Source organism: Spea bombifrons, chromosome 6 (assembly GCF_027358695.1).
Source record: "Spea bombifrons isolate aSpeBom1 chromosome 6, aSpeBom1.2.pri, whole genome shotgun sequence".
In the NCBI taxonomy this organism is placed as follows: Eukaryota; Metazoa; Chordata; class Amphibia; order Anura; family Pelobatidae; genus Spea; species Spea bombifrons.
The window spans coordinates 21,303,085-21,328,423 of record NC_071092.1 but is presented as its reverse complement, the minus strand read 5'-3'; the positions used below and the strand labels follow the sequence as shown (position 1 = coordinate 21,328,423).

The 25,339-nt window shown below is 37.7% G+C and overlaps 1 protein-coding gene across 2 annotated transcripts; it reads left to right on the top strand.

Annotated features, from left to right (window-relative positions):
- Window positions 1-25,339, top strand: IFT56 (intraflagellar transport 56). Of its 2 annotated transcripts, XM_053469066.1 has the most exons (19): window positions 1-187; window positions 952-1,089; window positions 1,618-1,710; window positions 2,728-2,842; window positions 3,843-3,892; window positions 6,144-6,289; window positions 6,376-6,547; window positions 6,957-7,031; window positions 7,179-7,281; window positions 8,209-8,264; window positions 10,044-10,097; window positions 10,899-10,962; window positions 11,821-11,909; window positions 18,367-18,450; window positions 18,712-18,781; window positions 19,764-19,870; window positions 21,855-21,988; window positions 24,996-25,145; window positions 25,178-25,339. In XM_053469066.1, exons 1-18 carry the CDS (start codon window positions 185-187, stop codon window positions 25,105-25,107), a joined length of 1,665 nt encoding a protein of 554 aa, XP_053325041.1. In that variant the 5' UTR covers window positions 1-184; the 3' UTR covers window positions 25,108-25,145; window positions 25,178-25,339. The 2 variants fall into 2 exon arrangements, with proteins under 2 accessions (XP_053325041.1, XP_053325040.1); XM_053469065.1 differs by having other exon boundaries at window positions 2-187; window positions 24,996-25,339.

Here is a 25,339-nt window from a genome sequence, read left to right as displayed (position 1 = left end):
TCTCAGCCGTACTTAGTCACATGGTTACGCAAACAGCACATGCGTATTAGAATTGGGAAAGCTCGTTGTCAGGGTAACCGAGTCCGTTGGATGTTAGCAGGCGATGTTGTTGTAAAGGGTGACAACACCGCATTGACGAATATATATATTTTCCATTTGTTTAGTGGCACGTCACCGGAGGAAGATGGTGAGTACATGTATATACTGTTGTGATGAGAGTACAGCCGTTTTATTACGCGTACGCGTGTATTCTTATGTTGAAGTTTACGTTAATAAGTCGTGAATACCTAGTAGCCGGTGCCTTAGATTAGATCTAATATTAATTTGTCATACATGCACTAAGGGTATGCACACAAAGGCTTTATGGGTCAAGCCGGGTATCCAGTCTCTGGCAATAATATCCTTTTCAACAAGTACATTTCTTAGCTAAGTTGTGTAGAAAAGTAGAACAATACTGGGGATCTAGATATTTAACTCAAGCACAATGTTTTTCAGCCCATAAGTTAAATTCTAGTATAGTCTAGTTTATTTGTGGGTGATTTATGTCGCTCGCTATAGCAGTTAAATGTTTTTATGAGGTACTATTCATATTGTGTTGCATGGTATATAGAACAGCTGCTCATCTTTTCTAGGTTATGTTTTTTTCGACAGGCTGATGCCACGAGAAAGAAGAATCTCAATCTAGTCAATTCCTAGAAAACAATGTAGTAAAATGCAAAAATGGACGCAGACGTTAATACAGCTTTGCAAAAGTTATTAGAAAACATTTCAATAGTAGTATACATACTGTTTATTTACCTGTTATTTGTTTTTAAGAATTTCCCTATTGTTGAATAAAACGTACAAATATTTGTTAGTAATGCCTCATGGCATGTTACATATATTACGAGTTCAATTTCCTTTCCACAATATTGCATTTATTGCATGGGTCTAAATATGATGTCTTTTCAGATGCTTTCACGGGCCAAGCCTGCTGTAGGCAGTGAGCTACAGCAGGTGGATAAAAGAAAGAAAAAAGGAAAGAAAGTACCCAAATTGGATGAACTATTGGCACTGCGAGACTTTACTGGAGCAATAACGTTGCTTGAGGTACACCACATTAATCTGGTACAATTAGTTGGGTAACATGAACAGTAGTCCAGTTTCCAAACAATGATTGCGACATTGATCTTAGTGGGTTAGTGAGTACGGCTCTTTAGATATCCACACATCCAAAATCCAATTCTCTGCGCAAAATCTAAAGTGACTTTGCTTCATTGCTTTCTAAATATCATAGACAGGTATGTAAAAATGTTGTAGACAACTGCTTGACAAGTCTGTATAGAAATTAAGTCGTATACTTAACATTTTAGCAGCCAATTTAATCTTACTTGGAACAAGAGATATAAATTAGCACAAGTCTAAAAGCAGCAGAATTTCCATTAGATGTATAATAGATATATTTGGGATGAAAACATAAAATTTAGCTTGATTAAATTGCACAATTATCAAGTGTTTCGCAGAATTTTATGCCTGTAAAATTTGACTTACTGCTAGGAAGGATATAGAAAAAAATAAATAAATGACATGAATTGTCTCCAACATTGGATTAAATAGCCATTTTGGGTTTCTTCACAGTTTAAGCGCCAAGTTGGGGAGAATGAAGAAGATTCGGACATGTGGATTGGATACTGCTCGTTTCATCTTGGAGACTACAAAAAATCTTTAGAGGTAAAACATTATTTAACTAGTTTTATATTTTGCAGTTGTCCTGAAATAATCTGAGGTATTTACAGGCGTTAATCGACATTTTAAACAAATTGATTAAATCAATTTTTATTTTTCCTTCTCCCTCTGCAGTTAGTCTTATATCATATCATGAAGCATACAGTTGTAAATTTTAATCCCTAGAAGCACAACTTGGATGAAATCAAACCTCTCAGTTGTGCTCCTGCTGAAATCAGTGGCGACATAAAAATGCCACGTTTAGGCCTATGAAGGCAACATAAGAAGAGGGGTGGCAGGTTGCCTGCAGACATCACGCACAAGGAGGCAATGTTCTGTTTTCTTTTCTATTACTTGCAATAAGCAAAGCTCCAGGATATAATGTCATAACATGGTGACGCACACTGGAAAGTGGCTAGGGGAGCATTTAACAGAGCTCTATATTTTTTTTACCACCTTGTATGAATGCCACCAATTCAGCAAAACGCATCCAAGGGATTGGGAGGCATGACACGTGTATACAGAGGATTCTGAGAAATCCTATGCATTTACATCAAAAAAGTTAATTCCAAGGTAACACTCAGCTGTCATATGCATTAAAGCACATATGAGGGTTGGAATATATCTTTATAGGGGAACACTCACCAAAAATTGTATTACACGTATCACATTAAAATGAGTTTTAATCAATATTATGGAGGGGGGGGGGTTATTTTCCCAAACAGTTCTGGGTTTTACATAATAATGTTTTCAGACAGCTGCATATGAGCTATTTGTATGTGTTTTGGTTCCTTATCATACCGTCTGGTAAACTGACAAGTGAAAATATATTTCATGAAACTATTTCAATGGTCAAGCATGACTTCATTAGCGCTTCTGTAAATGGTGTGGTGTGTGAACTGGCACCCAGTTACAAGTCTGCCTTATTTACTTAGATTTATTTACATTTTTTTCCATCTTGCCAAATCCAGTTTTACAATTTTTAATCATCCAGCAACAAAAAATTAAATATTATCATTTTAGGTTTTTCAGACTGCAAGCCAAAAGGAAAGTAGTAACCCTGATGTCTGGGTAAATCTGGCTTGTACCTACTTCTTTTTGGGAATGTATAAGGAGGCAGAAGAGGCTGCTAACAAAGGTATGCATATGTGCTGATTTGTACCTTTTAGTTATTACATGTTTATGTAATACCTTGTTTTGTAACTTTTTTTTAAAATATTAGAGACTGTTGGTTGAATTAATGGTCGAATTCTCCTCAGAAAAAGTTTTTTCCTTTATTTAGATTATGCGCATAATCGAGACAAGGCACACAACACACAAAAGTCGAAGCGTTGTCTAATTACATATTTGGATTACATGGTTTATATAACTTCTTATACTTCTTATCTGCTTCTAATAGCCTCTTAGTAGATATGTTGGCGCAACTCGTGATATATCATAGACTAGACATTTTCTATTGTCTTTGTCAGCAATAATAATTATGATAACATAAGCATTTTTCTAACAGAGACCATTTTACTTCTGTAGACTATGTGGATGAGTGGCTAGTGGTCCTGTGTGCCATATTCTAAAAAGGCATGTAGTTTTACAAGTAGGTGACAGGTATCTGATATGTAACTGATATGCCGATATACGTACGTTTTGTAAAGTTACAATAGAGATACTAACTAATCTAATATCATGGCATGCACACAAATAATGAAGTGTGTTTATAATGAAGAGATCCCCTAAACATTCTGCTCTTTTAAAGCATTTTTACACAAGCACTTCTGTCTTAAACAAAGTGACTGCAAAATACTCCTGGTAGGAAGCTTTTGTTTTTTTGTCTCTGAAATAATCATCTTTATTAATGGAGTAGATGACCTAATCAGATCTATTGAAGAGAATGGTCTAATCCGCATTTAGTTAGTATTTTAAATCTTAAGTCATTTAATACACAATAAAACTAAAATAAACAAAATTGAATGATTTTAATTCCTCTAACAAGAGTATTCAATCTAACAATATAATAAACCCCAGGAATGAGAAAATAAGTAACTGTTAACCAGGGAAATCTGTCACTTTCATCTGTAAGGTTTGTGCATTTCTACTTTTTTAACAGTTTATTCTAATTTACTGTTTGTGAACTTATTTTATAGCTCCCAAAAGTCGTTTGCAGAATCGATTGCTTTTTCATTTGGCTCATAAGGTACGTAAACAATGTTTTAAAATGTACTTTATATAAAAAATGCTATCCCATTATAAGTGTGTGCGGTTTATGGCTGTAGTAAACAGTTATTGTATCATATATCTATAATCCTCTGTGACATAGTTATGAGGAACATAGTTATGAGGAACATAGTTGAGGAACAGCAGATATAACTACCTCTAACGATGAAAAAGATTCCACTTGTAAAATGTTCCAAATGTTTCATCCCGAGTATTGGTTGATACTTTCCTGGCAACTAAATGACAATAAACCCTTTGTAAAACTTAACTTTTATTGAAGGTTAACTAAAATGGAAAAGTATTCTATCTATACATGCTGGTATATGTATGATATGTATATATACTGTTAAACATTATACATGTAATTACAGTGCCCTCCACTAATGTTGGCACCCTTGGTAAACATATGCAATGAATGCTGGGAAATTGTCTTAATTGTTTAATCCTTTTTTTCGTCAAAAAATACACAAAAATACTTTGCTCTCATGGATATCAAACAATTGCAAACATAACGCAGGTTTGTAAAAAATGTTAAATACATGTGTGGGACAACTATGAATTCATATGAGAAAAATATATTTGAAGTATATTCCCATTTATAGTTTACATTTTCTTAGTACGCCTCGGTGACTAGGAACAGGAAATTGTTCAGCCATGACTTATTGTTTCACATGGGTATAAATATTAGGTAACACTTAGGCCAAACCTCCTTTTGTCATTCATCACAATGGGTAAAACCATGGAATATAACTGTGATGTGTGGGAAAAGATTGTTGAAGTGCCCAAAATGGTAAGCCGCTATAAGAAAATAGCAAAATCATTGAAAATGCCCATTTCCACCATCAGCGTACTAATTAAGAAGTTCCAAACAACTGGAAATGTTATGAATCAACACACAGAGAGCTAGCCATGTGGAAAACTACTTCATGCTGACAGTTAAATATGGTGGTGGATCTTTCATTTTTGGGGCTGTTTTTCTGCCAGAGGACCTGGACTTTTCAATATCAGCAGATATTAAATGAACACCTGACTGCCACTGTCAGAAAGCTTAACATGGGCCATGGACATTTTCTAGCACGACAATGATCCAAAACATACATCAACATCAATACAAAAATTGTTTACTAACCACAAAATCAAGGTCCTACCATGGCCATCCCAGAAAACCTGTGGAGTGGACTGAAGAGGAGAGTTTAGCAGCGTTGTCATTGAAATTTGAAAGATTAATTTTGTGTGGAGGAATGATCTCAGATCTCTTGCATACTTCCATGTATACTCCAACCTCATCTGGCATTTTATGAGAAGACTCAGAGCTGTTTTCTTGGCAAAGGGAGTTAGCACAAAGTATTGACTAAAAGGGTGCAAAATTTCACTCAAGTGAATCCCATATATATATATAAATTGTAGCTGCTGCTTTAAGTCCATAACTCATATTTGCAGGGCAGTAATAGATATTAAATATTTACAGTTTCCACATTATTGGAGGCTTGTGACATTTGGATATTGTTCACCTGCAACAAATTTTGGAAGTAAATCATAGGCTGTGTCACTGCTAGCAGCAAGTCATTCATGCAAGCTACAGGTTTATGTTTTATTTTACCAGTCTGGAGGTCATGGATAAACCTATTAATCTTAAAAAAGATCAATCTAGAAAAGTATGTTAATAGTTAGTTAATTCAAATTTATCACAGTTTTATCAGAAGGGTAAACTTTTGAAGAACCTTTCCCTCAAATGCAACAAAATAAATGAAGAAACCATCAACACAAAAGATCACCTCTAATCCCCCTACATGAATTGGACAGGGAGAGCAACCGCCCAATCAGATTTTGCACCTTAGCACCGATAGCAAATGGAAAAGTTAAGTAACTGGCATTATTTGTGCCATTCGGATGTAGACACAGTGCAGCTTTCATAAAGGTCTTCATGTAATATAGTTTGAATGCCATGTCATAAACATTTTATTTATCATTGTAAAAAGATATTCCACACTCCATTTTGTGTCAATTTTTCGGAGGGTGGGGGGTGGCTTTGGGAAAAAACGGAAAAATGGGGGAGGCAGTTTTTCCCCAATTTTTCCGTTTTTTCCAAAGCCATTTTTTTCCAGAACAAATGGAGTGTGGAACGTCTTCTTTTACAATGATAAATATGTTAATTTTTCCCATTTCTAGTTTTAATACAATAAGTGAACTAGATACATGATACTAACACCACCCTTTCCTTAAATTAATAGTTCAATGATGAGAAGAAACTCATGGTCTTTCACCAAAACCTGCAAGATATTATTGAAGATCAGTTAAGCCTTGCATCCATCCACTATATGAGATCACACTATCAAGAGGCCATAGATATCTACAAGAGGATACTGTTGGAAAACAGGTATTCATGTTTAGGACAGCCATCCATCTGTTTATTTGTTGTACTCTCTTTTGGTTATATCAATGATTACCTTCTCTTTTGTGCAGGGAGTTCTTGGCTCTAAATGTCTATGTGGCACTGTGCTATTATAAACTTGATTACTATGATGTATCCCAGGAGGTTCTTGCTGTGTATTTGCAGCAAGTTCCTGACAGTGCCATTGCTCTGAATCTCAAGGCATGCAATCATTTCCGGCTTTATGATGGGAAGGCAGCTGAGGTAAGGACACAGCTGAATTTAACACTGATTCTTATTCAATGCTTGCTAGCTTATCCTTCACATCCTCTTAACTTTCTTAAATGTCACATCACTGCATTGTGTGAGAAAATGTATTGTGAAACTGAAATATGCATTTTGTTAACTTGGTGCATTAAGAAATAAGTGTCTTTTCAGTGGCTATAGAGGCATTTGCTCTGAAAAAATATGGTGTGTGTGTATATATATATATATATTATATATATATATATATAATATATATATATTGCTATTTTGAGTATAGTATCCCTTTAATAATGTTGCTTTAATGAAACGGCAACTCCTTTGTAAACCTCTGCTTTAGTTATTAAATCTATTGGTCAACAAAGTAGACTTTTTTAAAGGATACTAAGTCTTCCATTTTGTGTTACAGGCAGAGCTGAAAAGTTTGATGGACAGTGCTTCATCTTCGTTTGACTTTGCCAAAGAACTCATAAAACACAACCTTGTAAGTTTTCAGTCTGTGCCCTTTAATTGTATTGTTTTTCTGCGAGTCTTTACAGTAGCTAATAGTCTAATCTAGTGTCTGTACATGTCTGTATTATCTAATATAACTTGTAGTCCTTATTGTATGCCTTCTCTTGTGTATTATCAGGTTGTGTTTAGAGCTGGAGAGGGGGCCCTACAGGTCCTACCACCATTAGTTGATGTTATTCCTGAAGCGCGTCTAAACTTGGTGATATATTACCTAAGACAAGGTAACGCTCTTAAATCATTTCTGTCCCAAATTCCATCTTTTAAAATGCAGTACACTCCCGTAGGAGTGATCAAAAGTCTTGTGGGGGCAGCAGCAGAGCCCCATACAAAACGGCTATTAACCCCTAAAATGCCACAGCATTTAAGGGGCTAACGCTGCACTATCGCTCTTATGGAGCGATCAGGCAGCAGGGGAATGTTGTGGCAGGTCCCCACACAAACAACCCCCTTCCCTGAATCTGCCTCTGGCAGCTGAAAACGCGATCGTCTGTTTACCTACAGAATCCCTCAGTGGGAGTGATCGAAGGCTCGGGGGGGGGGGGTTCAGGGTTTTAAAAGCCTGTGGGAGACCTTTTTGGGACATCTTTGTCCCTATGTACATAAAAGCTTGCTGTGAAGTTTTGCAAGTTTCAAAACCAAATTCTACAGCTTGAATCAGCCACATCCATGGTGCAGAGGGAACGTAAAAGGAAACGCTTTATTCACTTCACTGCTGAACGGGCATACTGCCTTTGAAGGGAGAAAACAAAAATGTACTAGTTTCATATACTAGTTTCCAGAAATATTATAATGCTTCTACACGAAATGCTCTAGTTGGGATACCATTGCATAAATTGCATTATGGCTTTACACTCCCTTAATACCCGAGAATACATGTGCAGTATGTCTGACAGTGCTGCCTGCCAGGCAGAGGGTATCAGCTGCCAGTCAGTTAACAATTGTTTATTTAGGAGAACACTGTTTGCCTCACAGAGACCTACAAAACATATTTGGGAATTACTACCCCTTTGAATTATCTCACAATACTACCTTGTTTTTTGCATCCTCAAATAAAACAGAAATTACAGTAAGTGGCCTCACACTGGATTTTTTTTATTTTATGGATAGAGCACTTCATTTGATATTAATACTCTAATTATTAATCATAGATGATGTACAAGAAGCTTTCAACTTGATCAAAGACCTGGAACCCTCGACTCCTCAGGTAGATACTTTATAGCATACAAACTGAACTGTTTACAAAATCAACACAGTTCATTTTAAAGTACCATTTTTAAAACATTTGTAACTAGGAAAGCGCTTTTATGGAAATCAGTGGAAGGGATTGCCACACTTGCTCATAGAATGCCTCCAGTGTTTGCTAGGCCAGCACTGAGGCTGACTGGCGAGAAGTATATGACGTACAAGGAGATGTGTTCAGCTGAACACATCTTCGGCACGCAAAATAGCTGAGTGGGGCAAATCCTGAAGGGGTAACTCTACAGAATCCCAACATGCATTTACAAGAGGAACACCACGTAAATGTAAAAGGACCTCTCAGCTATCATATGCATTAAAATGGCTGGAGTGTGCATTAAGAATATATTTATACATCAATGGCATTCCACTAGGGTTTATTTTAACATTGTCTCATATGATGTACAACATGATATTTGTTCTGCTGAGTGCATGAAGAAATAAAAGTCCACAGAAATTGTAAGCACTTGTTGACACTGGTGCTAGTTAAATAATTGTCTGTAAAGATACTGTCAATGAACATGAATGCCATATTACTGTATTTGTTTGATTATAAGACAAGGTTTTGTTCAGAAAAACATCCCTCGTCTTATATGCGAGGTCATCTTATAATCAGACCTCAAATAGAGGTCTGACTACAAGACTAAGATCCAGATCCCCTCCTCTCTGACAGCCGGTGAACATATGCACGATGTGTGCAGACAGCCGTCCCTACTGCCGGGCTTCTATGACGGAGTGCCGGCGTGACATGACCTTCCGGTGCTCCACCATAGAAGCCCCGGTGGAAGTACCGGCCAGCAGCAACGGAGGTTGTCTACACGCATGATGCAGACGTTCACCAGCTGCCAGAGAGGAGGATCCCCCGCAGCTTTGCAAGAGACCTGGATCCTCCTCTCTGGCAGCCGGTGAAGTGTGCACCATACATGCAGACAACCTCCGCTGCTACCCAACACTTCCGCTGGGGCTTCTATGACGGAGCACCGGCGTGACCTTCCGGTGCTCCGTCATAGAAGCCACGGCGGAAGTCCTGGGAAGCAGCGGAGGTTGTCTGCACCCATGGCGCAGACGTCCACCAGCTGCCTCCGCTTGACACCAGGGAGTCTAGAGCACGGGGGACAAGTCTAAGGATGCAGTAAGTCTAGGGGGTATAAGGCATATCAGGGGGGCATATTGGCAAATAGGGTGGAATAAGGAATATCTCGGGGGCAGAGTGGTAAATAGGGGGGTATAAGCCATATCAGGGGGGTATATAAGGCACATATGGGGGGCAGAGTATCAAGCTGTGGGGCAGATGTGCATAACTGGGTGGGGGGCAGGTTGGCAAATAAAAGGAAATAAAAACAAAAAATACTTTTTCTATTACATAAGAAAAAATTGTTTAAATGTGAATTCATATTTACTTATAAAACTTTTTTCCTATAGGGTAGTCTTATATTCAGGCTTTCTTTTTTTTCTAAATTAATATTCAAACTTTGGGGGGGGGCATCTTATAATCAGGGTTGTCTTATAATCTTAAATACGGTATAAACAGAACACATAATGCACATTATACATACATGTTTATGATACCTTAGCTGTGTGGTTTGTGTGTAAATAAGGTGGAGTTGCGCACTATTCCTGCATCCTCAGTGGACTGATGAATCAGCCATTTTTTTTAATCACAGTTTTGTAAATATAATATAAGAAATGTACTGTTGTGCTCGGGAACATGAGAATAAGTGCAATATTTTTTTCTGCTATCCAATAGGAATACATTCTTAAAGGTGTTGTAAATGCAGCTTTGGGTCATGAACTAGGCTCGGTAAGTTACCTGATGCAGTTTCTTTATTATAACAGTGCACTTAGCTCCTGCCTTTCAGGTTGTTTGTTTATTGTGTGATATCTGATGGTATAATTGACACATTGGGCATATGATATGTCAATTTTAAATTGCAACAGTGACTACACTTCACTAAATAGTGTGTATGTGTGTATATATATATATATAATGTGTGTGTTTTGTGGGAGCAGCCATCTTTATATACCTAGTCCTTAAAGTATATAAAAGTACTACATTTTACTGTTCCATGTATACATGTATATATTAGAACACTGTTTAGTTTATATTATGACAGACAGTATTTGCAGGATGTTATGGGTATTTTTAAAATAGAACTGTAAGATAAAAAATATCTTGATTGTATGTTCATTTGAGCAAGATCTTTCTCACCTCTTGTTTGTGTAAGTCCAAATTGTAACCCATTAAGCAACACTGCTGAATGAACATAAATCTTTTTTGTTAATTATTTCCTTCTCCCAAAAATTGGGCATTTTGGAAACATAAACGTTTGTCATTTTATATTGAATGGAGAGCACTAGATGGCATTTCTGTGCCATACCTATGCTACACTGTCTTTCTTCTAACCTTTTAATCCTGGGTCTATTTTTCTAAGATTATCATTATATTTCAACCATCCTTGTCTCCAAGCATGTTTTCCTTTTTTTTTTTTTAATCTGGTTTTTATCTTAGTTGAGCCATCAGTGTGGTATGCCTCAATGTATTTTTAGATATATATTTTTGTATATGGTCATTAATTTAATTTGGTGTCTACTTTAATTGTAGCGGGACCATCTAAAAATTGCCCAACAGTTCTTCCAGCTTGTTGGTGGCTCAGCCAGTGAATGTGGTAAGTGAACATATTATTTCTCTTAGAATGTTCTAATTTTACAATTCAGAGAGTTAACATTTTAACTGTTGTTTTTTGTGAGTTCCCTTGGTTTGTGCTTTTAAGAGAGGCTTGGCTGCCTTTACAGTGGTTTGCATGTCCTAGCTTTAATATCTAATAATTTAAAGTTTGGAACCTATATCAACAAAATATGGTTATGGTATCAAAATACTCAAAGATGTAGTAATTGTTATTTTTCTTTACTACATTGAGTTAAGAAATGCTGTTTTTCTCCAAATAAATTTTTTAGTAAATCCCTGTGGCAAGATCATTGTCATACAATAGCAGAAGGGGTATTTTGAATGAACGCCTGAATTTCGGTGCTATAAAAAGAAATATGCCAAATTATTAATTCTAAACCCCATGCATGTAACTCTGCACATGGTCGTGCTGGAACATGAAAGGACCTTCCCTAAACTGGTGCAACAAAGTTGAAAGCATACAATTGTCTAAAATCTTTTTATGCTGTAGCATTTACATTATCCTTTGCTGGAACCAAGGAGCCTAAAACCCTGAAAAATAGCCCCAGACCATTAACCCTCCTCCACCAATCTCTACCATAGGCGCTATGCATTCTGGTAGGTAGCGTTCTCCTGGCATCTGCCAAACCCAGATCTACATCCAGTGTTTGTCTAAGGAGATGAAATTCCTGTGTGCCTGATTTTATACTCCTGCTAGCAATAGGTGTGGCTGAAACACTCAAACTCAATAAATAGGAAGAGAGTCCACATATGTTTATAAATATATGTGTCTGTATAATTGATTATATAGTGCATATACTGCAGGAATATACAATATGATTATTTTCTTGATATACAGATACTATACCTGGAAGGCAATGTATGGCTTCATGTTTCTTTCTTCTACGTCAGTTTGAAGATGTTCTGATCTACCTTAACTCTATTAAGGTCAGTGTAACAAAATGTGGTTGTAAAGTATGATATGTTTAGGCACTTCACCAGCATTTATTTTTGTGACTTAATTTAATGTATTTAATTTTTGTGTTTTTGCTTTGTCTTTATTCAACTGTGAATTCTCACACCTTATGGACAAAAGTATTGGGAGACATGACCATTACACATTACAGGGTGTGTGTGTGTGTGTGTGTGTGTGTGTGTGTGTGTGTGTGTGTGTGTGTGTGTGTAGAAAGCACCTTTAAATCCCGGGATATATAACCTTCACCCGTCTGGCTTTCCTTTAACTACTACAGATTCCTCGTCGTATGAAACTCCACTTACACCAGTGGCTTAAAACAATGGGTTTATTAAAATAACAAATACATATATATGAGTATACAGAGAAGCGTCTGAAATACAAGGCTCTATGACTCTAACTATACTATGCTAGTGACTCTATGTGTGCATGTAAGGATGGGGTGTCCCTGTCACCTTGATGTTATCCTTCCTTCTTTCTTTCTGGTTCTCTCCCTTCCTTCTTTCTGGTTCTCTCCTTTTATAGCCACCATGCCCAAACAGTCCCAGCCAATCATCTTCTTAGTTTGTGTCCACTCATCCTTAGGAAGGCACAATCTTGTACCTGCACCAGCTGCCTGTAGAGACCGCTCTTGTCCATGAAGTTAAATTGCCCCCACAGTGAAGTTGATGGTCCTCAGGGCAAATTCAGGGTGGGTCTCTGGAATGTTGATATTGTCTCCTTTTGTTGTAGGACAAACACATGCTTGTCTCCAGCCCAGATACTATCCCCTGCAGTCCTTTTGTTGTAGGAGATTGTAGATTGTATCTCCTGTTTATTGTTCCCACCTGGTAGAGAGATAGCTCTTTGATGTATTGTGAGTTCCTGGACATTTGGGTTTCACCACTAGTGTAATTCCTTGAAACTGGCTTACTCAAGAGGAATCCCATTGTGTTGGGAGCCAGCTGTTGTCCATGGAGATTAATAGTTGACTTATATTTATTACAGTGTGTGTGTATATATTATATAAATATATATTGTGATCCTGCACCCACACAGGATACCAAACAGCACGGTCCTCTAGGGTATTAATGCCACATCTCAGTTAGGTAATCAACCACGATTTATTTGTAGTCCACGTATGCAGATATATACAGAATTACATAGTACACAAATTCCCTACAAACAAAAGCCTAGCTCGTCTGAGCGCTTACTAACATACCATATTTGCTCGATTATAAGACAAGGTTTTTTTCAGAGCAAATGCTCTGAAAAACACCCCTCGTCTTATAATCAGGGTCGTCTTATAATCAGACCTCAAAGTCTGACTATGGGACGACTAAGATCCAGATCCCCCGGAGCTGCAGGGGATCTGGATCCTCTTGTCTCAACCCCCCCGCCCCACTTACCAGTACTTCAGAGTCCCCGGTGTGCAGCGATTCGCGTAGACAACTTCCGCTGCAGCAGGAAGGAGGCGTGGCTAGCAGCGGGGGTTGTCTTCGTGCATCGCGCAGACCTTCCCCGCCTGTCAAAGATCAGAGTTCCCCGCACCGGTGCGGCACTGACAGCCGGGGAAGGTCTGCGCGATGCACGCAGACAACCCCCGCTGCTAGCCACGCCTCCTTCCGGCTGCAGCGCAAGTCTACACGCTGCCCCAGCTACATGACAGGAGACTCATAAGTACCGGTAAGTGGGGGGGGGGTGTTAAATGGGGGGCATAAGGCATTTCTGGAGGCAGAATGCTCTGTGAAATGCCTTTTAACCCCCTTAATGCCACTCTGCATCCAGAAATGCCTTTTTAACCCTCTAACGCCACTCTGCCTCCTGAAATGCCTTAAACCAGAGTGGCATATAGGGTTAAAAGGCATATCATGGGGCACAGTGGCATATAGGGTTAAAAGGCATATCATGGGGCACAGTGGCATTTAGAGGGTTAAAAGGCATATCATGGGGCACAGTGGCATATAGGGGGTATAAGGCATTTCTGGGGCAGATGTGCATAACTTGGGGCAGGTTGGAGCTTTTAAAAAAATTAAAAAAAATAGTTTAGATGAATTAACATTTACTGGTAAAACGTTTTTCCTATAGGGTCGTCTTATATTCAGGCTTTTTCTTTTTTTCCTAAATTAATATTAAGATTTGGGGGGTCGTCTTATAATCGAGCAAATACGGTATAACTCCCTCACTACTCAGGGTCTAAAACTAAACAAAACGTAATCCCACCAACCTTTTTGATGGTCTCTTTTGTGCATAGCAAGCCCTGCTGCTTCCAAACAAACTCTCTCTCCTCTCCCTCTGTCCAACAGGTCAGGTCATATTGCAGTCAGTGCAGCTAATTACTTGCAGCTGACCAGTGCATTGGAGTCAGCTTAAACTCCTGGCCTGGATCCTGTGTCATTCCAGGTGCATGTAAACTGCGGGGTGGAGCACCAGCCTGCCCTATATGTCATATAAAACCCTGCAAAATCGAGGGGGGATGTATACACCCCGCACCTTGTTACATAATATTATATATATATATATATTATGTATTTTGTTTTAATAAACCATTCTTTAGTAAGGAAAAAAAATCTACCAAAGTGGAAAAAAATTAAGAAGAAAAAAAGCCAAATGTTTCATGGTTTCACCAATACAAACTATACATAGCCAGTGCAAACGTAGAACAAAATATTTATGAATTTGGCTATGATTTTAGAAACACCTCATATGCCTTGTATTTTGACATATTTTAGTACAGAAATATGAATGATGTTCATGGCTAATCATCCAAATGCGTTTCCAAACTAGATTTTTTTTAAAAAGATGTGACACAGTGGAAGTTGGGCCCCAGTGGCGACTAGAAAAATGCTGAGTCACAAAACAAGGCTCCTGGGAAATCAGGTATAAAAATTCTTCCTGTTCCAGGCCCTGGGTTTAGCATTCCAAAGTTAATCTTGCAGGGTGGAAACAGTTGAGAAGACCAGTCATTCTCCTCCACAAGGTCTCTACCTCTGTCCTGGTGCCTGCATTTCATGCTGAGCGCCAGAATATGACGTCCTATTTCGCAGTTCAGCAGTGAAGTAGCGGGCACTAGTGAGCGGCTTTTAAATGCTGTCTTTTTTTTTTTTTATTATGTGGAGGAGAGAGAGGGGCGCCGAACGCTTGCTAGGCGCCCCTCTCTCTCCTCTATATGCTGCCACTCTACCCCCCCCGAGATATGCTGCCACTCTGTCCCCCCCAGAGATATGCTGCCACTCTGTCCCCCCCAGAGATATGCTGCCACTCTGTCCCCAAGATGTCCCCCCACCACCACCAGACTTACCGGTGCAGACTCTTGCGGGGCCTGCGGGGGACATCTACACATAAAACGTATTCAACTTCCGGTGCTGGCACTTCCCCCGTGGGGACTTTAAGTGAGGGAAAAAAGTGCGGCCTATATTCGAGCCAATACGGTATAGAGATATATATATATATATATATATATAGCAGGGGCTAATAAATGGGTTTTAGATATTTCGACAGGGGCGCGATTTCAGTGCTTGCCATAGGCGCTATTTTCAGTAGATACGCCTCTGGATGCAGGGGAGATAAGACTTAGCTTTTCAGTCCCTAAGAAAGCAGATATGACTCATCTTCCAAAGGATGAACTGCTTTATGTGAGTTTAAGTGGGTTTGAGGGTTTAAGGGGACTGAAGACACAAACATTAACCCCTTAAATGCTATAACTGTGTCATAGACACAGTCTAGACATTCAAGGGGTTAACATTGCATGATTGTTCTCAGGTCAGGGTTGGTCAGATTTGTTGGGACCAAAGAAACCGAGGACTTTGTCCCTAAAACTGCCTGTGGCAGCTAAAAATTTGATCACCGCTAAACCAAAGAAACAATCAAAGGCTTAGAGGGACTCTTTCTCACAGTTGCTGTTCTGCCCTGACTTCAGCAGACAATAGCAATCTCCACAGTTGTGACGATGTGGGAACATTTTTTACCCATGGCATACCAGGCACGCCACTGATCCGCTAGGGACATTTTCTAATGATGGTATGTCATTCGTCACAAAAGGGTTAAATGTACATGTACTGAAATCTTTCTGGGATTATATATTTTGTGTGTCATTTTTTGGTAGAATTTTAAAATGGTCAGTTGGCAAAATAAAATAGCTTGTTCCCAAATTGACTTTGGGTAGAACAGGGACTAGTGGAGTATATCCTCAGCTCACAACCGAAAGCAGGACATTTACACTGAAAAGGCATTTATAGCTGTCTCTCTCCACCTGGATATACCCCTCAAACTCTGAACTGGAGACCTAGATCTTCTGACCTCCCTTTGGGGATCAGGGCCATTGGGGCAATTTTTATCCTTTAATTTATCTCCTTTATCCTTATTTAGCTAGTGTTATTCTTTCCAGGAAGATGGTGCTGTCCCCATTGAAGATGCTGGCCTCTGTACTTTCCCTTCTTGCTAACTTTGAGTCCTAGCAGATGAAAAGCTCTGCTACCTCTGTTAGGTCAGCTCTGTTGATGTTTTGGTAGCATGCATGAAAATGATTGTTGAGACAGCTTCCACATAGATGTGTTACAGGGCAAGTGCAAGAAGTATGTTTCCTGCTTACCACTTCCTGGTTTTAGTAGAGGCAGCTCATAAAGAAGATTGCGTACGGTAAATTGTATTAAGGTTCATGCACAATTGGCTCCAACTTGCATTAAAAAATAAAAATACGATTTTGGTAACAGAACTGGTCCTTTAATTTAATGTATAATCATTGACCTTTGATGAATGGCTATACCACCTCCTTTCCATAGGCTTTATACCATGAAGAATTCCAAATGTATTTCAAAACCCTTCCCCAGTAAAAGGACACACTGTTTGAGGAGTGAAACTATTTTGTAGCAATGCCACGTGTAGTCTACCTGCCTTCTCCCCCTCACTTCCAAATGTTTTACTTGACATTCTTTGTTCAACATATTATATAGGGCTTTAAGAACAAACTGTTTATCTCACCTGGTACCTTGTCTCTTAAATGGATGATAGCATCGTTTTCATGGGACTCTTTTTACAGAATTTTTGGGGAAGTGGCAACAACAAAATTGACATAAACACATATGTGTGTGGGAACAAATACACAATAAGTTCTAACCCTAAAAAGTGCTCAGGCAAAAATACTATAATAGACTATAGAAAATAAAAAAGTGAACATATTAAATGTGAAAAGCGGACATATTGCATAACCTATTGGCAGATAATATAAGGGAAACAATACTGAGAAAATCCCATTGTAAGGTCTTGCGAGGTATTGAACTCAGAACCTGGTGGTTACCAGGTCCCTAACCATTGACCAGGAGTCCCTATTCTAAATTGTAAGATCATCTGCCCTGGCTCTCCAGGACACTTCTGGACGCACCTCAGCAGCTGTTCCAAGTTATTCACCTGTCTTGGATACTAATAAGCAGCACTATATTAACAGCCCTTTTCCACAGCTCAGTGCTGCAACAATAATTTAGCCTGTTCTGCTGGTATCCTGCTTGTGGCTTGTTATTTATTTTGTTGCTGTGCCTGTGGCCCTGACCTTGGCTTGTTTCTCATTTTGCTTTGGTGCCTGTGACCCTGACCTCAGCTTTTTTCTTGTGCTGCCATTTGCTTATATCGTATCTGACCTGGATTGCGCATCATGTCGCCTTCCAAAACTAGAAAGGCATCTGCACATGGCTAATCAAAGCTAGGGACTCGACACCTGAAATCGACAGGTCACCCTGCTCAGAACCCTTCATCAGATTCCAAACCTGCATCTAGACTGTCTCTGGACAAACCTCTTTGTGTCTGACAGCCATTAAAAGGAATAATGATTCCAGATCATATGTAACTAACATGGGAAACTAGAGACAAGTCCAACAATTAAAAAAAAAATGTAATATACTTAATTAAAAAAAATTATTTTTGTTTTGCCTATGTATGTTACACGTAAGACACAGTATTGTATATACTATATTTACAGTATTGTAATAAATATAATTTTTCATTTTATATTGCATCTGGGTTACTAATGAGTTAAAGCTTTGACATTGTAGGACAAATTCACAACACCTACCACTACATTTATACATGCTCCTACAAGAAAGCCACATAAATCTATTTTGTTTTAACAGTTTAAAGCACATTTAATGCCAGATCCATATAATGTATTATACAAAAGGTCCAGAGTAAGAATCAATTGATGTGTTCAAATCTGAGTAATTTGTCACTGTAGGAAAAGGTAGTACATTTAAGGTTCACTTGATTAGTAGTCATATAATTGACAAAACAAACTATAGATTCACCATTACCATTCCAAATTATATTGTACTGTATGTATAGTAAACTGCATTTCATTGAATGCATGCTAATTTATTTAATTTCAAAAAGTAACACTTGAACATGCTATTTTAAATAAATTACCAAATTGTTGAATAATTTATTAATGAGTCTATTCTTATTTAGAGTTACTTCTACAATGATGACACGTTTAACTTTAACTATGCTCAAGCCAAAGCAGCAACTGGAAACTATAAGGAGGCAGAGGAGGTGAGTCTGGTTGTATTATATAGTGAAATAAAAAATGAATTTGTTACAGAGTGACCAGAAGGGTGATTTTGATTTTTTTTTAACATTGGGATAAATAAGTGACTGTCATTTTGGAAGGCTAAGTTTAGTGTTCAAGAATGTATTGTGTTATGTATCTGCTAGTGTTGTATGTTATATTATCTGAAAACATATACGGCCATAAAATTGTATGAACTTGATCTGTTTGACCATTTTTGCTTAACTTATTTATTTATTTTTTAGGCATTTCTGTTAATTCAAAATGAGAAGATAAAAAATGACTATGTTTACCTTAGCTGGCTTGCCCGTTGTTGTAAGTAGTACTATTGACTTACATAAAACCTTTTCATAATAAGATTTATTATAGCATATTAATTAATACTACGCATCGGTTGGATTCCTATGACTGTTGTTGGGCTGTGTCCTCTATCTCTCCTTAAGTCTCTGCCTGTGAATGTTGAAAAACAATTTACTACTTTTTTCACAGTATTTTGCGGGTACATATGGGAAAACTACCAGCTACCTTCTACTAGTTGTTCACCTTCCGCACATTCATGTCTTTTTATACAATAAGTCTCTGTTAAGCTCTAGCTTGAAGTAAATGAGTGAGATAAGTGTTCTTTGAAAATGTGCCATAATGAACCACTCTGGTCACATTCTGGAATTTAAGTCTGCATAAAAATATGCATTCCAATGTTTATACATCTCACATTGTGTGCCTTTCTATATACAGAATCAAATTGATTAAGATAAAGTAAATTAGCACTGTTTTAAGATAACTAAGAGTAGATAAGTAATAACATTTGTCGCAGCACATAGTAGTTATGCAAATCATGTTTACTAATTGTAAACATTGTAAAACCCAGAGGCTCTTTATTTTTGTTGAAATGTAGTAAAACATTTGAAACTGTCGTTATGCAGTTTAAAAGCAAAATTAACAATTTACATTTTTTTTGTATGTAGCTTGCGGGAGTCATCATAGTTTCCGAGATGTGTACATACTGTATAGCAGGAATATCCTTCTCTTGATACAGTTGCTATCATGGTTGCATATTGAGATATATATATATATTATGTGTAATGTATTTGGAGCATATTTGCTTTATTCCATTGTTTTTCAATGCCCTTGCAAACCCCTGTGTACATTGGTGAACCAGAGAAACTGCAGGCATAATGATGCTTCATTGTATTCATTTGTAAACAGCTAGAATATCCCTTAAAGCAATTAACTCAGCTATATGTATTTATGAGCGCAGCAACTAATTCCGTTTTTCTTAAATAATATATATTTCAAGATATAATGAACAAGAATCCAAGGATGGCTTGGGAGTTATATTTAAAGATGGAAACATCCGGGGAGTCATTTAGTCTTCTACAGCTGATAGCCAACGATTGCTATAAAGTAAGTATTGGTTAGATAAACTTAAATTGGGCCCAACAGACAAGTAACTCAGAATGTTTTCACTTACTGCTACCTTGATAGTTCCCAGGTACATCAGGGAAATGTAAGAAAATAAAAATATAGGAAACACAATTAAACTTCGTGTTTCAATATATTATACGTAAGTGAATGTTTTTGATAAGCCATGAAATATTGATTTGGTACTGTGTAAATGTTCTATTAAAAAGTCGACACACACACTATATTGGGACACCTGACCAACAGGGACTTTGATGGTATTGCATTCTAAATACATAGACATTAATATGTGGTTGGTACACCCGTTGCAGCTATAACAGCTTCTACTCTTCTGGGAAGGTTGGGGCACAGTCGTGGCAGAATAAAAAAGCACATTTCCCAAACTGTTCCCCCAAAGTTGGAAGTATGAGGGTTGTCCAAAAAGAACACCTTTGGAATGAACTGGAACGAAGATTGCAAACCAGGCCATCTCATCCAACATCAGTGCCTGACCTCACATATGCTCTACTGGATAAGTGGGCAAAAAGTCCCATAGGAACATTTCAAAATCGTGTGGAAAGCCTTCCCAGAAGAGGGGAAGCTGTTATAGCTGCAGTAGCTGTACTTAGAGTGCGATGTCATAAAAGTCCCTGTTGGTATAATGGTCAGCTGTCCCAATACTTTTGTCCATATAGTGTGTGTGTATATGTATGTGTGTGTGTGTATAAATATATATATATATATATATATATATATATAAATATATATATATATATATATATATATATATATATATCCAAAGAATGGAAGGCACGCTCTAATCCATATTTTCATAATCGATTAGTTGACCAATTATTTTTTCGATTAATCGGATAAAAAAATAAATGTAAATTGTTCATTTATATAAAATAATTTAATAAACAAACAGGATGTTGAAAACAAACAGCAGAATAAAAAAAAACTTTTTTTCCAACCTACCCCCTCCAGTTATGCACATTTGAGCCCAGGCTTGCCACACTGCTTCCCAGATATTCCACATGCCTCCCAGGTATGCCACTCCGCTCTCCCCACACATGCCTTATACCCCCTGATATGCCACTGTGACCCCTGATATACCTTATACCACAGTATGCCTTATACCCCCAGATATGCCATAGTGCCCTCATAGATTCACAGACTCGTTCACAGACTCATATACAGCACACTGACACAATACTTTATAAATAAACACAGGATTAATCTTCACTGCCCCCAGGATTTAGATTCTCTTTGGTTTGCACCCCTTTACCTCTAATTGCACCTACAGTTAATCTTATTGAATTAAATTAACTCTCAGTCCTCAGCATTAAATTAACCCTAAACACCCCATTAACCATAACTGCCCCTAAATTAACCATAAACACCCCATTAACCATAACTGGCCCTAAATTTACCCTAAGCATCCCATTAACCATAACCGCCCCTAAATAAACCCCCACCTCCCCTAACTTTCAGCATCCCAAATATTAATTTTATACTTACTGTTAGATGAGTTGCTGAGCAGTGTGGATGCTATAAGGAAAGGGGCGGGGCCAATCATCAGTGAGACTGCAGGGAGGGACTGGGAAGCAAAAGGGGGCGGGGTCAATCGTCAGTGTGATATCAATAGTAACTGCTGTAAGTGACATTGAATGAACTGGATTATAATCGATAAAATCAATCGTTGGCAATGATTTTCCTTATTGATTATCTATTTTATCAATTAGTTGTTGCAAAAAATGTTTATTAATTTAGGTTATATGATATGACCTAAATTAATAAACATTTTTGTACTTTAATATGAAGTCCTGCGAGTGCTCCTACTTTCTTCATGGATGTTATATATATATATATATATATATATATATATATATATATATATATATATATATATATATATAATCTTATATGTAACCACATTATGGTTTGTATAATACAATTGTTGTTTTAATAATCTGTCTTTAAATAGATGGGTCAGTTCTATTACTCTGCCAAGGCCTTTGATGTGCTAGAGAGACTAGATCCCAGTCCCGAGTACTGGGAAGGAAAGAGAGGAGCTTGTGTTGGGATTTTTCAAATGATTTTGGCAGGTCGTGAACCCAAGTAAGTACCTTAACTGAGTTACGATAAAATACATCTTGTTTTGGATGCTGTCACATAAAATATACCACCAAGGTTTTTACTGTTCTAAATTTGCACCTTTTTGAAAACATATGTATTGTGTATGTTCTATACATCAACCCTGCTAACATGCCTAATCAAGGCTAAGCTTTGTTTTGCAGGAATATTAGGAGTAAGTTTAAATTTTAACCCCTTAAGGACTAATGCTGTTTTTGCACTTAATTACTTTTTAAGCACTATATTTGCTCAATTATAAGGCAGGTTTTTTTTAAGAACAAACGCTCTGAAAAATATAAGACTAAGATCCAGATTCCCTGCAGCGCTGCAGGGTACCTGGATCCACTCTCTGGCAGCCAGTGAACATCTGTGCCATACATGCAGACAACCTCCGCTGCTACCCAACACTTCCGCAGGGGCTCCTATGACGGAGTGTGACGTGACCTTTCCGGTGCTCAGTCATAGAATCCCTGGCGGAAGTCCTACCCAACACTTCCGCAGGGGCTCCTATGACGGAGTGTGACGTGACCTTTCCGGTGCTCAGGCATAGAATCCCTGGCCGAAGTCCCCTGCCCCCATTTAACACCAGGGAGTCTGGAGCACGGGGACAAGTGTAGGGATGCAGTAAGTCTAGGGTGTCAGAGTGGCATATCAGGGTGGCAGAGTTTCATATCAGGGAGGCAGAGTGGCATATAGGGGGTATAAGGCATATCAGGGGGGCAGAGTGGCATATAGGGGGTATAATGTATAATGCATATCTGGGGGGTAGAGTAGCAAGCCGTGGGGCAGATGTCCATAACTGTGGGGCAGGCTGGCAAATAAAAAGGAAATAAAAACAAAAATGCATTTTCTCAATCATAGTTTTTATTAAATTTTGGGGGGGTTGTTTATTAATCAGGGTCGTCTTATAATCGAGCAAATACGGTATATATACAGTCCCTAACTTACAGTGCTTTCTACTAATATTGGCCCCCTTGGTAAATATGAGCAAAGAATGCTATGAAAAATTGTTTTACTTTTTGATCTTTTTCCTTAAAAAAAATACTCTGTTCTCATGGATATGAAAGAGGGGTTCGAAACACTTCTCATGTCCTGCAATCGAAAATTCAGAGCTCTCTGCTTTATTTTCATTTATTTGGAATATGGGACCTATTGTGTCTCAAAATGAGACATGGGCCCAGAAAGGTGGTCTGTCAAAATTCCATTTTTAAAAACTGAAATGTACATGTTTTGATCCCACAATGTCAGAGAAACATGATGTACCTATGTCTGTGGGGTATTATTGAATACAAATAAGTTGTTTCAGTAATTTGTTGTACTCTTAGAAAGAAACGTACTGAAATACAGTCTTGTATATAATTTGTTTGTTAAAATAGGAAAAGAAGATTCTACTGCAATTTTTTGGCACAGATTGGCACTGAAAGTTAAATAAAGTCGACGTTGAGGCATTCAGCAACACCATGATCGGTATCAGGGGCCATGTCTGGCCCCTCTTCCGGGGCGTCAACGGCGGACGCCCGTTTTAAAAGAGTTTAGGAGGCGATCAACAATCGCCTCCTAAACTTTAATGGTGTCATTGAAATGCCTTGTTCACGAGGCATTCAGGGACACCGAACTCCCATTTTTATGAGCAAGTCCTAAAATTAGCGCTTTAGCTTAAAAATATTCTTGCATGGAAAGAGTTAAAATACTGGCATGTTAAATGTCCTTGGAGTGTTTACTTTAAAAAAATGTATGATTTGATGGGGTAAATTGAATTGGCCAGGTTCAACAATGACCCAATTAACACAGGGTGAAGGATGACTACACGTCTAATTTCCAATTAGAAAAATGCACCTATCCCAAATGTGGCCTTTTAGCCCCCCAAAAACCCGACAACTCATGCATGTGGGGTATCACTGTACTCAGAAGATGTTGCTAAACACATATTGGGGGTTGTGTGACAGCGACACATACCAGGAGCTGTAAATTCATACCTAAATTATGTATGTGGGGAAAAATACACACAAAAAAATTCATCAAACTTTTTTTGAAATAGCAAAACGCTACCTGTACTTATTGCCCCATAACGTGCAGAAAAAAGCATAAAAACATTGGGTATTTCTAAACTCAGGACAAATAGTAGAATCTATTTAGCAGTTTTTTTCATTCGTTTTTGCAGATGAGTAAAAGTTTTTTGTTTAAAAAGTGAGAAAAGGTAATTTTTTAACAAAAAATTCTCATATTTTTATAGTAAATTAGATGATATGATAAAATTAATGGTATCTAAAGAAAGCCCTTTTTGTCCTGAAAAAAACAATATATAATATGTGTGGGAGCACAAAATGAGAGAAGAAAATCACAGCTAAACAGCGACATTGAAAAATGCTAAAAGAGCCATTGTCCCGCAATATACTACAAGTAATAACCCCTATTGTTCTTAAGGGGTTAAATGCAGTGTGCTGCCTGTGACCATGACACATTGTTTACAAGGTCACATATGTAACATATGTGCACTTGAACAATTAGTGCATGTTGCTTAACTGTACACAGGGAGCTGAATTGCTGACAATGTTGTAACATCTCGTTTACCTGCAATAATCTGGAAAATAGACATTGAATCAAGTCCATGATTTCTGTTCTGTTCCCTGAGAGCTTGAGATGGTTACGGATGGTAATTTGTGCATGTTAAAGTTCTGCTGTTTACCTTATGTAACGGACAACTGCAACATATGTAAATGGAAAAAACATCCACTATTGTTGAGGTTATGGCCATTATTTAGCCAGTGCTTAATACAATTATTTAAAAAAAAAATTCATTTTTGTCACTGGCTACTGTGAAGTAAATAAAGGAGATTTGGGATTTTTACAAAATTTCTCTGTACACAAAACACCCCCGCAACATAATGACTTTAGGTTAAATGCAATCCAATGACAAAAAAAATATACTGCAACACTTGCACACAATCTGTGTCAGATTTCATGAATTTGTTATTTTCATTTTGTTTTCCAGAGAAACTTTAAGGGAGGTGCTCCATTTGCTACGGAGTACAGGCAGTACACAAGTAGAGTATATTATCCGGATCCTAAAGAAATGGGGCAAAGATAATCGTGTTCCAGTCTGAATAACCATCAGCTGCTGTTCATAAGCATTTGTTCTATGGATGTTAACTTTTGCACTTTTTAAAAAAAATGTGTATATATTTTCTAGAAAAACCATGACATTAAGTAATGTCCAATAGTAATTGTCATATTTTGTACACCTTAAACTAATATAGGACCATAAGATAAATTATTCCAAGTGTAGTCTGTTATTGCAGGTTCAGACAATGAAATAAAATATAAAATGTTTCTAAA

Excerpts from the sequence above, each read along its gene's own strand:
- IFT56 (XM_053469066.1), top strand. Across the intron at positions 1,711-2,727 it reads ACTACAAAAAATCTTTAGAG|GTTTTTCAGACTGCAAGCCA; the intron begins GTAAAACATTAT and ends TTATCATTTTAG. Across the intron at positions 18,782-19,763 it reads TAGCTGGCTTGCCCGTTGTT|ATATAATGAACAAGAATCCA; the intron begins GTAAGTAGTACT and ends ATATATTTCAAG.